Here is a 15,653-nt window from a genome sequence, read left to right on the forward strand (position 1 = left end):
ATCTGGGCAGAGGTTCCCAAACATCAGTTCTTGACTTCTGTGCACCTGCGGGCTCAACATCACATGGAAGTTGCCAAGGCTTGGGGCTTGCACCCTCTGAAACCATGGCCAGAGCTCTATGCTGGCCAGTTTTAGCCATGGCTAAAGTGGCTGAGATACAGGGCACCAAGTCCCTAGGCTACACATAGCAGGGAGGCCCTGGGCCTGGCCCAGGAAACCATTTTTTCCTCCTAAGCCTCTGGATCTGTGATGAGAGGGACTGCCATGAAGTTCTCTGACATGTCCTGGAGACATTTTCCCCACTGTCTTGGTGATTAACATTTGGCTCCTTGTTACTTATTTCTGTAGTCAGCTTGAATTTCTCCCTAGAAAATGGATTTTTCTTTTCTATCACATCATCAAGCTGCAAATTTTCTAAACCTTCATGCTCTGCTTCATCTTGAATGCTTTGCTTCTTAGAAATTACTTCTGACAGATACCTAAATCATCTCTCTCATGTTCAAAATTCCATGAATCTCTAGGCCAGGGGCAAAATGCTGCCAGTCTCTTTGCTAAAGCATAGCAAGCATGACCTTTACTCCAGTTCCAAATAAGTTCCATCTCCTTCTGAGACCACCTCAGCCTGGACTTCATTGTCTATATCACTATCAGCATTTTGGTCAAAGCCATTCAAAAAGTCTCTAGTAAGTTCCAAACTTTACCACATCGTCCTGTATTCTGAGCCCTCCAAGTTTCTAGGAAGCTCCAAATTTTCCCACGTTTTCCTGTCTTCTTTGGAACCCTCCAAACTATTTCAACCTCTGCCTGTTACTCAGTTCCAAAGTCCCTTCAACATTTTTGGTATCCTTATAGCAGCACCCCACTCTACCATTACCAATTTACCGTAATAGTCTGTTTCTCACACTACTAATAAAGACATACCCAAGACTGGGTAATTTATAAAGGAAAGAGGTTTAGTGGACACACAGTTTAGCATGGCTGAGAAGGCCTTAGGAAACTTACAGTCATGGTGGAAGCGGGAGCAAACACATCATTCTTTGCATGGTAGCAGGATGGAGGAGTGCTGAGCAAAAGGGGGGAAAGCTTTTTGTAAAATCATTAGATCTCATGAGAACTTACTATTATGAGAACAGCAGCATACAGGTAACCATCCCCATGATTCTATTACCTCCCCCTGGGTCCCTCCCATGACATGTGGGGATTTGGGGCACTACAATTCAAGATGAGATTTGGGTGGAGACACAGCCAAAATACCTCCCATCGTTCTCTTCCCTTTTCTAACCCTTCTTGAGGTCTCCTTGTGCTTCTCTCTCTTGTGAATATCAATGGCATTTATGTCCAGAATTACCCCTCTACATGCCAGTTCCTATGGAAACTCCAGAAAGGGAGGGAGATGCCTAAAATAGTTCAGGCTGTACTCCTCTCAGAAGTCTTCTAATAGGGGAAAAAGAGAGGCTATGTCCACATCTGCGGGGAAGAGAGCAATTTAAGGCTAAGAGATGGCCAGGCAGCTCATGCAGGGAGAAGTCTTGGGTTACATTGTTTATTGTGAACATTCAGTAATCCTGAAACTAGCAGTTACAGACATTGCATGACTCAGGGCTACCCCACCTCAGAGGTGACATTGATGCTTTAAGGCCAGGCTTAGAACCAGTGTCATAATTCCCACTCACAGTTCTCACACTTGCACTCTGAAGTTGCAGTCAAGTCAGAGTGGAGTCCCAGAGGTTACTCGTGGGCTTAAGATGGCATCCCACTTGTGGAATTTTAAAGCTGGGCAAGGCCTTTGAAGTTAGGTGGACTCAAGGCTCTGAGGAAACCTGGGGCTTCCTCATATAATCTAGGGTTTTTTGGAGAACAATGAAAGCTTAAATTGTCTGAGAAACTGTTGTAAACCATTTACATGTTTTATATTGGAATTCTATGCATAATTTTGAGAAATGAGCTCCGTTGCTTAAAAAAAAAAAAGACAAAACTAGATCTATTCCCCTACCTTTCAGTTTGCCCTAATACATATTTACTGAGCATCTCCACTGAGCAAGAACTGGAGCTGAGTTGGGCAGGGCAGAGCAGGGCTCAAGGGACTTAAAATCTATTGGGTGGCAGTGTTGTTAAGGCAGACACATAAATAATTATGATGTGGTAGGAATATTAGCATTGAATGATGTGGCAGGAATATTAGAATTGAAGAAATGTAGGCTGAGAGGAGTTAAATGATTCACCTGTGGCCACACTATTAGTGGGTGACTTGATTAGGATGACATTGTGTGTGTACTCATTGTGTGTGTACCCGTTCTGTTAGACCTCCCGCCCCGCCCCCCGAAGATCCCTGAAATGGATACTGTTAAAGTATATATAATTTTCACAGAGTTAAAGTATGATTTCTATATAAATATCAAGTGAACATGTGTATAAGATTGTATTCAACTTTAGTAATGAGAGAACCAGTAAAACATTAGTAGTAGTTCAAAAGGGAATTCAAAGAAGGGAGATTTATAGTTGTTCAGTCAAAGGAATGCCGAAATGAATTAGTGAATAGATTCAAAATTGCTCAATATTCTACAAGGCAATTAACCTTAACCTGTGGGGGATAACCCTTTCTGTCAGACAGAAATCATTGGTATTGTTATTGGACAAGAATAATATTCATTGTATAACTCGATCAAGACAGTTGCAGATGGGCAAAAAAAAAAGAGTAATATACATTGTTCTCTTATTTAAATAATTTACCTTATACACCACAATATGATCATGATTAGATTAAAATGCTATCATAGCCAGTTCTAGCAGCTATAAAAAAATGCCATAAACTGGGTGGCTTAAAGAGCAAACACTTATTATTATTATTTTTTAAAAAGAATAGTATACATTGTTCTCATCAAGAATCATTTCCATTATTATGGTTTTCGATAGGTCAACCTCTATTCTTAAGTACTGTAAAATATCCTGATTAATAGAAGTCAAATAAAAGGTAAATACTCAGAGAATCAGATAATTGCTGGGCGCGGTGGCTCACACCTGTAATCCCAGCACTTTGGGAGGCTGAGGCAGGTGGATCACGAGGTCAAGAGATCGAGACTACCCTGGTCAACATGGTGAAACCCCGTCTCTACTAAAAATACAAAAAATTAGCTGGGCATGGTGGCACGTGCCTGTAATCCCAGCTACTTGGGAGGCCGAGGCAGGAGAATTGCCTGAACCCAGGAAGCGGAGGTTGTGGTGAGCTGAGATAGGGCCATTGCATGCCAGTCTAGGTAACAACAGCAAAACTCCATCTCAAAAAAAAAAAAAAAATCAAATAATCTCTAAGCATGGTGGGTCAACTAGTCAACACTCTACATTACATTCATATTCCTTTGTCTATTTCCAAATGGTATAGAATTTTTCTTCCCCCAACCCCCTTTTTTTGAGATGGAGTCTTACTCTGTCACCCAGGCTGGAGTGCAGTGGCGTGACCTCAGCTAACTGCAACCTCTGCCTCCCAGGTTCAAGTGATTTTCCTGCCACAGCCTCCTGAGTAGCTGGGACTACAGGCACATGTCACCTTGCCCAGCTAATTTTTGTATTTTTTAGCAGAGATGAGCTTTCACCATGTTGGCCAGGCTGGTCTCAAACTCCTGACCTCAAGTGATCTTGCCTGCCTTAGCCTCCCAAAGTGTTGAGATTACAGGCGTGAGCCACCATGCCCAGCCATAATTTTTCTTTACAATGTGTGTGTGTGTGTGTGTGTGTACACTCATTTTCTGAGTGTGTTTTTGTTCAGGTGTTGAGTTGAGAAGGAGGGAATTCAGTCACACCATAATAAAATGGACCGAAACAGCTAAATGAGAAGTTTTGGGGAAATCATCCCAATGGTCAGGCTGATTTCTCCAAAAATAGATTTGCTGGTCTTACAGGCTGGGAGCAAAGAGGACCCTTTGGAAAACTACATAAAGGAGGTGCCAGGGTAACTGGGTCATGGGGAAGAACAGATCTCCCACATTCTGCTCCTTATATTGGAAAAAACCTCCCTAGGGCACTGCAGGAAGAAGGGTTCCTGACTGGAGCAGGGATGCTGAGCCAGGCAAGTAGAGAGGATGGAAGCTTCTGTGTAAGCAGATTCCTGGGTTTGGCTTCCTGGCAGAGCTTCTCAAGGTTCTTTTGGTTCTCTTGGTTGTTCCTGCTCCTCCTCCCACCCTTTTTTCTGTCCTTTGAAAGTATGAGGACTGTTTACATTTGAATGGAACCTTATACTGTACCAAGTGCTTCCTCTTACCTCACTGAATTCTGTACAGATCCTGTGAGACAGATATTGTCATCCCATAGATGCTAGTTGAGTTGCCCAAGGTCATGAGGTAGCTAGTAGGAAGAGCATTCAGAATTCAAGCACAAACCTTCCAACTCTAAAGTTCCATGTTCTTTCAGTGTGTATCAATCAGCCTGTTCTAACATTTCTGTACTTCCTCCTGGAGCATTTTATGGTTGGATTCCAAGATATATGCATGGAAAAGCTTGAGAAGATTTCAGATTTGCTTTTCCCTTGCCAGCCCATGGGACACTGCCACCGAAGTCAAGAGATCGAGACCTCACCCTGCCCTCCACACCCCCATTGCATTTAGGCTGTGTGTTAATGCTAGTGCATCTGGGCCTTGGATCCCCTGTGTAGTGGCCGTGAATATCAGTAGAATGATTGAAGAGGGGATACGTTGCCATTTTTCTGGGCCTCAGAGATATATTCATTTACACAATGTAGGTGTCAAACCAGTTGTTAATTAAAGCCTTTCCATCAGTTATGATCTGAGACTTGGGTCCATGGCTCAGCCTTGCCCTATCACTTGTTATCACTGTGGCCTCATCAATTGAGAGTGGTGATGAGTTTCTCCTGATTTTCCTCCTTCTGCTTCTTCCTTACCAATAACCTGTATTTGGTAGATGTCTGTGGTATGGTTAGGGTGTGTTTGTGTACACCTGAGAGCCGTAAACCTGGGCAATGGAAAAGTTGGGAAGGATGGGGCAGGTAAGTGCCTTCATTGAGCCAAATCTGGTGCTAATGCCTTTGTCTGTCTGTTGCAGGACCCAACATCTGTACCATGCGAGGTGTGAGTTCCTGCCAGCAGTGTCTGGCTGTGAGTCCCATGTGTGCCTGGTGCTCTGATGAGGTAAGGAGCAGGTACTAGACCTGTTTCTTCCCCAGACTAAGCTGCTTTTGTGCAGAAACAGATCTATGAAGTTATTGCTTCCCTCTTAAACACATACTCATCCCTTGTCCCTTCTGAGCAAAACTTTGATAGATTTTTCCCACTGATGGATGATGACAAGCTGTCATGGGGATGATGCTAGGAATACTATCCCTAGTCTACCACTGCCATAGAGCCCCTGGCCCTTGCTAATTTGGCTGGACCTACTGGCCTCTCTGTAGCTATTGCTGCCCTTTCTCACACTTCACTTGCTTTTATTTTTCTAAGAAAAAATAGTTTATTTTTATTTTTGGTAGACACAGGGTCTCACTATGTTGATCAGGCTGGTCTCAAACTATTTAAAGAGATCCTCCCACCTTGGCCTCCCAAAGTGCTGGGATTTCAGGTGTGAACCACCATGCCAGGCCTTTTGCTTGCATTTTGTTGGGGTGGAATATCACAGGGAAGCAGAGCATCAGGTCTCAAAAGGAGAGGCAGCAAGGGGTGTAGGTATGATGGGGTTGGGTGGGGGGGTGTTGGCTTATTTCTTTTTCCTAGAGTTTAAAAAAGGCAAACAGAAGAGGAATCTTGTGCTTGTGTGTGGGGATGTTTAATCAGAAGATATTTTCTCTTCCTTTCTCTTTGACAATTGGGTCCCACAGATTTACCTTTTTCTTTCTCTCCTTCTCACAGGTGTTGAGGAAAAACCTGGGCCCACTTGATGAGGACGGGAGGGGGACAGGAAAGGGTTAGTTGTGTCTAAGCAGAGGGTTTGTTGTGTCTGGGGCCCTAGGGAATGAGTGTGTCTGAGGGAATGGCTATGTTTGTGGCTGGGATGGAAATTTGGAGCTGGCAAGAGCTGATGGGGTGGGGGTGGGAGATGAAAGTGGCTGCAGAGATTCAGTGATTATAGAGTCTGAGGCTGAGTCATTGGCCCGGCCAGCAGGTGGTTACCTGAGCTCCTGGCCTGGCTTCCACTCAGCTACCTGAGGTGTCCTCTCTGTCCTGCGGCAAGTCCCAGCCCTCTCCAATTTTAAGGCCGCTTCAATCCAGTCCCTCAGTCTATCTGCTTCTTTTCCAGATCCACTGAGTATCCTAAAAAGGCAACCTCTCTGGCAGGCGGGGGTGGGGAGGGGTGGGAGCTGGGAGGCTGTGTTTATCACCCGCCAGGAGGGCTGCCAGAGCAGCAGAGGCCAGCTCTGCACGCTGCTTTGGCCTCTTAGTCGTTCAGCCTGGGAAATGCTTCCAGAGGCAGCTTCCCAACATCTGGGCCACACTGACTTCATTTAGCAAATGAAACATTCCCTGGGGCTGGGGATGGGGAGTAAGGGGGGGATGGATGAGTCCTTCTCCTCCACCCCCGCAGGTTCTCCTCCCTTCTGGGCTCAGTTGACTGTTCAGTATGATGTAGCCTCTTCCCTCCTCATTCACTATGTTCTCCTTCCTCTCATTCTGATATTACTAAAGCTGCTTTCACTGGGAAGTTGCAGTTCTGCAACTGAAAGCTGGAAGAAGGGAGAGCTGGATGGGGAGGGTGCCTTAGGTGGCCCAAACCCTTCAGGAGCAGAGGAAAGTCAGGGCAGAAGCCCTAGTGTCACTCAAAGGGTGTTTTCCTGTTTTCCTCCTTCTCTCTGTTTCAACCCAAAGCAAGATAAAATGCAGGCACCTCTGGTCCGGAGAATGTGGGAAAAACAAAACCTTGGAGGTCTGTCCTGCATGTTTCATCTCTCTTGATCTGCACAGGGAGTAGCCACACAGCTGAGGTGGGCTGAGGCTTGACCACACAAAGCCCTTAGGTCACGTAACCAGATTTCAAAGATGCAAGGGTAGAATATTTTGGGTGACTGTTGGATCCCCATCCCCTGGGGCAGGCCTGGGGAGGGCAGAGGGAAAGGTGCAGTGTAGATCAGAACATAAGGTAGGAACAGCCTAGGAGTGAGGGAGACAGTCAGCGAGGAAATGGGCGCAGCTAGGACTAAAGAGAATGAATGGAAGGAGGTAGAAAGTCCAGTGAGATATTCCCTGGGATAATGACATATGAACATGAAAGTAGGCGGGGCCAAGATTAGTGAATGACTACAACCATCTCTGAGCAAGAGGGTGGAGGGAGAGAAGGAAGGGTGGAGGAGCCGAAATGGGACAGAATGTGGTGACTAGGGAGGAATGGGAGGTGGGAATCCTGGACTGTAACCTGAACATAAATGCTGTTTTATTCCTGAGAGGAGCAGGGCTTCCCCTGGATAGGCCAAGTTTAATTGATGACAATGCCTTGGGCATTGACTTCAAAAAAACCAAAGGTGAATTGTCTGGTCCATTTTGTAGGTAATTTGTCGAATAATCAAACCCTGGAGAGCCCTCTGTTCTTCCTCCCCTGCTGTTCCAGGCAAGCTGGCAGTGCCTGGAAAAACAACTGGTTGGGCTCAGCTTTTTCTTGCTCCTAGAGGACTCGAGCTCTTGGGTGTGTATAGTGAGAGCTTGGCTGGGTAAGAGGAAAACATGGCCAGTGTGGATGAGCATGGAATTTTGGGCCCATCTGCATAGGGTGTGTTCTTGGAGGGTTGTATACTGACACGGGTTGGGGTGATGTGCTCTCTCTGTTCTGTAAATCTAGCAAAGAGGCCAGCTTCATACAGAGACTCAACTTATGGTCTCGGTCTCAGTGGTGCCATGCTGGGGTCTAGAACCTCCCAAACTCATTTGGTGTTGAGAATTGCCGGCATGCTTGTTAAAAACAAAGGTTCCCAGGATGGACCCTGCGTTTATTACATCAGAATGGGTTGTTATGATAGCAAGTTTAACAAACATTGCTAATTGAAGGGCCACTGGGGTTGGGGTGGAGGTGGGTGGAGGTGGAGCTAAGGTTATCAGATAAATACAGAACATCCAGCCTGGTGCCTGTAGTTCCAGCTACTCAGGAGGCTGGGATGGGAGGATCCTTTGAGCCCAGGAGTTTGAGGTTATAGTGCACCATGATCATGTGTATTAATAGCCACTGCACTCTAGCCTGGGTAACATAGGGAGATCCTGTCTCTAAAAAATAAATCTAAAATAATTTTTGAATTAAAAAATAATTTTTAGTATAGGTATGTCCCAAATATTTGCTAAATCTGGCAACCCTACAGTGGAGGGAAATGCTAAGAATTCTTATATAAGCTGGAGTGCATTCCGGAAGGTGGGCCAGCTCCCACTTAGCCTGACAACCAAGGTGACAGAGGAAGAAGGAGTTTGAGTCTAGCAAAGCAGAGGAAGACTCTAATAGGATTTCCTTCTCATTTTCTTCTCTGCAACTGCAGGAGTGAGATAGAGGCCATGATTTATATTTCTTTGTAATCACAAACATAATTTCATTCTCAAAGATATTCTTTCTATTTATTTTTAATCTGGAGGATAAATGTTCATCTTGAAAGTTTTGCTCCAACTTATTATTGTAAAAGGAAGTATAATATTAAGAGTGCTCCTTTCCTTGTAAATAATGAAATGTGAATACCAACAGCTGTAAACAAAAATCCTTCCTTTTCCTCTCCTCCTTCTTTCTGCCGTCTCCATTCTTCTCTTTCTGCATGTTCAAGTGAATTCTTGTCCTCACCAGTTGAGTTAATCGAGCCTACAATGGATAGGGAGATATTTTGGCACTCTGGGGTCTCTTGCTCTCCAAGAAAAGAGTATGAAATAATAGTAGTTATCATGGTAATTGTAAAAAAGAGTCACCTTATATTTGCATTTATTTGTTTATACTGTGTCCTAAAGCTGGGGTCCCCAACCTCTGGGCCATGGACCAGTATGGATTCAAGGCTTGTTAGGAACCCAGGCACACTGCAGGAGGTGAGCGGTGGGCAAGTGCGCACAACCGCCCGAGCTCCGCCTCCTGTCAGATCCGCGGTGGCATTAGATTCTCCTAAGAGTTCAAACCCTACTGTGAACTGCCCATTGGAGGGATCTAGGTTGTTCACTCCTCATGAGAATCAGACTCATGCCTGATGATCTGGGGTGGAACAGTTTCATTCTGAAACTAACCCCACCTCCCCGTCCATGGAAAAATTGTCTTCCATGAAACTAGGCCCTGGTGCCAAAAAGGCTGGGAACCTCTGTCCTAAAGGATTTCAGTATAGTAAATTTATGTTGAGATTTTTATATTTTGAAGGCATTTCACATTCACAGTCTTCCTTTACTTTCTGACCAGCCCTGTGAAACAGGCAGGATAATGACAACTATTCATGTTGTACTTTCCCAATTTCCAAAATGGGATTAATGGTGAATAGCACTAACAGCATGTGTCACCCTCCCAGGAGAGGGAGGTAATTCAGCAAGCTCACATGGTGCCGGCTGGAACCTCCCACCTCTGTGCTCAGGCCCTTCCCCTGGGTCTTGGCTATTTTTGCCCTTTTTGTGTAACATCCAGTTTCCCTGGGAACTGGAACTTTAATATCCACCCCCTCTTGCTTCTAGCTTCTCCCTGCATAACCTGGAGACATTCCTTCTACCTTCAGCCTGGGTTACCACAAAAAGGAATGTTGCCCAAATATGTTGAGGTCACTGCCTTGGTGCCTTTCTGGGATAGAGGGTTCTTGGGGAGAGCTTGGCTGACAAGCAGGCCTGTTATTCCTGACCTCTGATGTCAGCAACCACAAAGGGAGAGAGAGGCAGTTTTGTTTTTCAGTGTTTAATTTTTCTAAGGAAACTCATAACAAACCATAGGACTGTCAGCACATCTTAGTGCTTCAAATCCTCTTCTCGTTAGGACTGCCACATTAGAAAATAGGGGTCAGGAAACTCCCGTTTGAAGCATTCTCTCCCTCCGTGGATGTAGCCTGAAGATGCATGATGACCTTGCTGCTCTCATCCCGTCCCTGCTCTCTCCTTCAGCATGTTTTGGTCCTGGAAAGAATCCGCTCCTCACTGCATCCCCGTTTATCCACTGCCTTTTTGGGACAGTTTTCTCTCTGGAGCTTTGTGGGCAGCTGGAATCAGAGATAGGATTATTTTTTTTGGAAGAAAAAGACTGCTTCCTGAGGAGGAAGGGGTAGGAGAGGTAGGCATGGACAACAGGGGGAGTCTGGGCACAAAACCTGAAGTGCCTTAGTTCTCCCCATGTCATTCTGTCCTTAGCCAGAACTGGGTGCAGGGGAGACTTTCATCTTCCTCAGAGCTGTGGAAGGTCTCTGATGTCCCTGTTGGAATATTTGCCACCAGGAAGGTGAACTCTTATTCATTGGTTTCCATTGCTGAGGCCATTTCTCTGCCTGCATACCTGTGAAGCTGAGAGAGAAAGAAAGAAGCTGCTGGCTTCCAGAAACTCTTCTCACTTCTTGTCTGGGCCAGGGTAGTCCTCATGCTGTTGTTAATGCTCATGACCCAATTCGCGTGGGGAAGGCTTCAGCCCATCAAAGGGGGTTCGGACTGGAGAGGGAGAGAGACTTCAGGCATTGGGAAGGGTTTTGGGGTTACAGGGTTGCTTTTTTTGTTTTTGTTTTGAGATGGGGTCTCACTCTGTCACCCAGACTGGGGTGCAGTGGTGTGATCTTGGCTCACTGCAATCTCAGCCTCCTTGGCTCAAGTGATCCTCCCACTTCAGCCTCCTAAGTAGCTGGGATTCCAGGTGTGCACCACCATGCCCAGAATATTGCATTCTTAGTAGAGATGAGGTTTTGCCCTGTTGCCCAGGCTGGTCTGAAACTCCCGAGCTCAAGTGATCCACCCATCTCAGCCCCTGCTGGGATTACAGGCATGAGTCACTGCACCCAGCGGGGTATAGGGTTTTTGTGTATGAATGGCTCCTTGTGGGCCAGTCCCTCACCTGGCATTATAGCTGCCAGCTTGCTTGAAGGGACTGAGGAAGCAGATGTCATCCATCCTTCTCTGTACCTCTCACATGCCCATTTGCATCCTGTTCCTTACCTAGGGCATTCTCTGTTGTGGCTGCACCTTAGACCATTCCTTCCACGCTCCTCCTTTTCTGTGCCTTGATTCTCACTCTATATAGAGTGTAATAAAGCTTATTTTATGAGGATAATTACAGCCAGACAATCTAGCTGTCCTCTCAGTTCTGCCACTTCCTAGCTCTGCATCTTTGAGCAAATTCCTTCTCAATTAACTTCTACATTCCTCAGATTCCTTACCTGTAAGATTAGATTCCTCATTTGTGAATCTAATTTGTGAATCTAAGGTTCCTTCAAACCTTAGATTTCTCCCTTGTAAAATAATAATAGTTCCAGCATTATGGAACTGTCAGGCGGATTGTAATAATCCATGTGAGGTGCTCACCACAGTACCTGACATACAGTAAGTGCTCAATAAATGCCAACACTAGTTCTGGGATATTGGAGTGGGTTATCTAGCAGACCTTTGGAAATGCTTGTGGGGGATGTGGGTAGGGGTGGGGTTGGGGAGAACCCAAAGGCCTAGACATTGTGAAATAGGTCCAGGGAGGGGTTTTCCAGCTTCCTGGCTGGTCCCCTCAACCTGGCAAGGAGCTCTGATAGACATGTACCCACACAGTGCTGGCTAAATTGGCTGAATGTCAGTGCCAGAAGGGACTGAAAACACCATGTCATTTAATTGCCTTGTTGAACAGGTAAGGACCCAAAATGATATATCTGAGGTCACATGACCAGCCAGTGGAAAGCCTAGGATTGATCCTTTCTCCTGATTTCCAGTGTTCCTTCCAGTATGGCGTGGTCCCCATTCAATACTCAGGTGTAAGCACACAGAGCCCCAGGGGGACTGTGGGTTACATGCCAGGGTTTTTGGAAGGATGTTCAATTTGTTCTTTGTCCAGGGTGAAGGAGGAAGCTGAAGTGATAGGATGGGCTCTGGTCACGTGCCCAGTATCATGGCATTTTCCTAAGTTTGTGGAGTTTATTCATAATTAGCTTATCCAGGAAGTACTTGTCAAGCTTCTCATAGTCATAGCTCACATTTGCTGAGCACTTACTCTGTGCCAGCTACTTTACTGTGCATTTTCTGTGCATGGTCTTCTTTAGCCTGTGTGACATCCCTATGAGGGAGGTACCATAATTACTATTATTTTTAGGTAACTTTTATTGTGGGAAAAATACACATAACATAGAATTTACCATCTTAACCATTTTTTTGTTTTGTTTTTTGAGACGAGTTCTCGCTTTGTCACCCAGGCTGGAATATAGTGGCATGATCTCGGCTCGCTGCAACCTCCACCTCCCAGGTTCAAGTGATTCTCCTGCCTCAGCTCCCGAGTAGCTGGGAAACAGGTTTACACCACTACACCTGGCTGAATTTTGTATTTTTAGTAGAGATGGAGTTTCACTATGTTGGCCAGGCTGGTCTCGATCTCCTGACCTCAGATGATCCACCACCTTGGCCTCCCAAGGTGCTGGGATTACAGGTGTAAGCAACTGCACCTGGCCCATTTTAACCATTTTTAAGTGTACAGTTCAGTGGCATGAAATGCATTCATAATGTTATGAAACCCAACATCACCATCTCCTTAATTCTTTTCATCATGTAAAATTAAAACTCTGTACCCATTAAACAATAATTCTTTATTCCTCCCAGTCCCTGGAAACTACTATTCTACTTTTTGACTTTGTGGTTTTGATTACTCTTATGATCTGAAGCAGGGACTGTTATTATGTTCATGTTACAGCTGAGGAAACTAGGCTTGGAGAACTTAGATGACTTACCCTAGTAAGCAGTTGTAAGTACAATGCTGAGGTTCACTACTGTGCTCTTAGCCCTGACTGTCTCCTGCCTCCTTACATTGCCTTTCCCTATCATGTTTGTGGTAAGTCCTGGATTGGATGCTGAGAATTGAGAGGGACCAAGACACACACAGTCCCTGAGTTCATGGATCTCACAGTCTAACCTGTGTTAAATACAGTAGCTTCCAAACAGTTTTGACTCTAACCTACAGAAATAAACACATTGCAAAATGCTTGTTCTTTGGTTCTGCAAGGAAAAATTAATATTCCGACAAAAAGTTTTCTCAGCAAGGCAATTTTACTTTCTGCATAAGGGGTACTGCTTGTCAGCAATCTTGCCACAAGAGTACAATGAACAAAGGAAAGGCAGTCATGTTTATTCTTTATGCAATGGGTCCTTACTGCTGTGTCTGATCTCTGCTGGTTGGTGCCAGACCTCACAATCTAAACTGAACCTGATTGACTAACAACTTAAAACTTTTCTAAATAGGTAAAGGCAATGGAGAACAAAGGAAAAGAGGGAGTTGCTTGTGAAAGAAAGTGATAATATTCCTAAATAAGGAAAGGGCAGAGGCTGTGAGCTGGGACATGCCTCTGAGCATATCTAGCACAAATATCCTGGTTAAAGTGCAAGGACATAGAATGTACTACATGCCTGTGAGCATGTCTAGCACAAATATCTTGGTTAAAGTATAAGGACATAGAATGTACTTATTCCTTTATGTTTAACAGCTGCATAGGATAGGGCTTAATGAAGAGTTACTAGCAAAAAGCAAGAAGGCTTTGAAGAAAGTTAGTCTCTAAAAGAAACTATTATTTCTAACTATTATTTTATTATTATTATTATTTAACAAGAAGGGAAACTTTGACAAGGAACTTTTTACTTTCCACATACATGTTATTCCCCACTTGCCAGCAATATGAAAGTTTCACAAAACAACATTTTGACTGTTTGTACACTTTGATATTTTCTATTCTATTCTATTGCATTTTATTTAACAAAATGATGGTTGACACCTACTAAATTGATTTTGGGATCCACAAATGTGTTGTATTCCACAATTAGAAAATTCTGGTCTACCAGGCATCTTACTATACAGGCCTTCTTTCTAGCTACTACTCCATGAATAGGTCTTCCTGATATCACAATTTCTCCTTTTTTCTTTTTTTTTTTTGGTAGAGAGGGGGGTCTAGCTGTGTTGCCTAGGCTAGTCTTGAACTCTTTGCCTCAAGCAGTCCTCCTGCTTTGGCCTCTCAAAGTATCAATTTCCCTTTCCTGTCCTAGGGATTATCCCAGGAAAGACCACACCAATTTGTTTATGCTCCAACGTACAGGGTAAATTCTTAGCGACTGGGAAGTGGTAAGGCCTGCAGGAGGCAGAGAGCCACCATAGCTCTAGCAAAAAGCAAGAAGGCTTTTTGATTGCTGGACTTCTCTCTGGGCTCCTGTCTTACAGGCCCTGCCTCTGGGCTCACCTCGCTGTGACCTGAAGGAGAATCTGCTGAAGGATAACTGTGCCCCAGAGTCCATCGAGTTCCCAGTCAGTGAGGCCCAAGTACTAGAGGATAGGCCCCTCAGCGACAAGGGCTCTGGAGACAGCTCCCAGATCACTCAAGTCAGTCCCCAGAGGATTGCACTCCGGCTCCGGCCAGGTAGGGATGGGACCCATCGTGGGGAGAGACCTGGGACAGGTGGGCATAGAGCGCAAGATGGAAGTCTGAGCAGGAAGTCTTGGGGAAGGAGCTCAGAATGGAAATGGGGTGGGAGGACAAGGATGTGGAGGGAGGTGTGGGCAGGAGAATGGAAGAAAATAAAAGATATTAGGACTTGAGTCAGAAGATCTGAGTTGAATCTTGACTCTATCATATATTAGCTATTTGAACTTGGACAAGTTACTTAACCCTTCTGACACAGAAGGTGCTCAAAAAAACGTTTGTTTCTCCTTTACCCAAGTGCCTGTTTTTTACCTAACTTAGAGCTTTGTGTTGAGGTGTAAAGGAGATATAGAACAAGTAATTTGTAAGCACCCCTTTCATGGGGGATTGGGACAGAGGAATGAGGGCAGACAAAATAGGTACACAAGACCTTTAGATGGAGGAAGGGTTAGACTAAGAGGCAGACATTTTAAAGCATTGATTTTGACTTTCCAAGTAAGTCAAGAAGGATTTAAGAGAGACCTACTATGTACAAGGCATGTGTTGGATGCGATGGGAGTCAGAGAAGGGTAGGGTGCAATTTCTGTCTTTTACAGAGTCTGAAATGTAGTAATTGTCAAAACCTCTGTGACTCACAGTGGTAGATCCTTGGAACTCACAGGATTAGAAATCCTCTGGGGATTTAGAGAAAGTGGAAAATTTTAGAATGGAAAAGAAGAGGTTAAAAATAGGAGGATCAAGAGACTAGAAGAGTAATAGAATTGCAGAGGAAGAGGAAAAGGACCAGGGCTTTCTGGTTTGCTTTGATCATGCAATAACTTGGGCCCAACTGTGTCCAAATCGCTTATTCAATCTTAGAGGGAGAAGAAGATAAAAACTAACATCTTTCTGCCTTCCAGATGATTCAAAGAACTTCTCCATACAAGTGCGGCAAGTGGAGGATTACCCTGTGGACATCTACTACTTGATGGACCTGTCTTACTCCATGAAGGATGATCTGTCGAGCATCCGGAACCTGGGTACCAAGCTGGCCACCCAGATGCGAAAGCTCACTAGTAACCTTCGGATTGGCTTTGGGGCGTTTGTGGACAAGCCCGTGTCACCATACATGTATATCTCCCCACCAGAGGCCCTCAAAAACCCCTGCTATGAGTAAGTCCCTCTT

The 15,653-nt window shown here is 44.9% G+C and overlaps 1 protein-coding gene and 1 long non-coding RNA gene across 4 annotated transcripts in view; one reads left to right on the plus strand and one right to left on the minus strand.

Annotated features, from left to right (window-relative positions):
• The window catches only part of ITGB3 (integrin subunit beta 3), a 59,820-nt gene that overhangs the window by 15,196 nt on the left and 28,971 nt on the right, over positions 1 to 15,653 (plus strand). For all 3 annotated transcript variants that reach the window (XM_002748126.7, XM_017972445.4, XM_017972446.4), the window contains exons 2-4: positions 5,053 to 5,138; positions 14,290 to 14,485; positions 15,388 to 15,640. In XM_002748126.7, the coding sequence (XP_002748172.4) occupies positions 5,053 to 5,138; positions 14,290 to 14,485; positions 15,388 to 15,640 (535 nt within the window). The remainder of the gene's footprint in view (positions 1 to 5,052; positions 5,139 to 14,289; positions 14,486 to 15,387; positions 15,641 to 15,653) is intronic.
• LOC144582604 (uncharacterized) overlaps positions 9,814 to 15,653 on the minus strand; it is a 45,916-nt gene continuing 40,076 nt past the window's right edge. Inside the window, exon 3 of the long non-coding RNA XR_013535641.1 lies at positions 9,814 to 10,114. This is a non-coding gene — a long non-coding RNA (uncharacterized LOC144582604). The remainder of the gene's footprint in view (positions 10,115 to 15,653) is intronic.

Source organism: Callithrix jacchus, chromosome 5 (genome assembly GCF_049354715.1).
Source record: "Callithrix jacchus isolate 240 chromosome 5, calJac240_pri, whole genome shotgun sequence".
In the NCBI taxonomy this organism is placed as follows: Eukaryota; Metazoa; Chordata; class Mammalia; order Primates; family Cebidae; genus Callithrix; species Callithrix jacchus.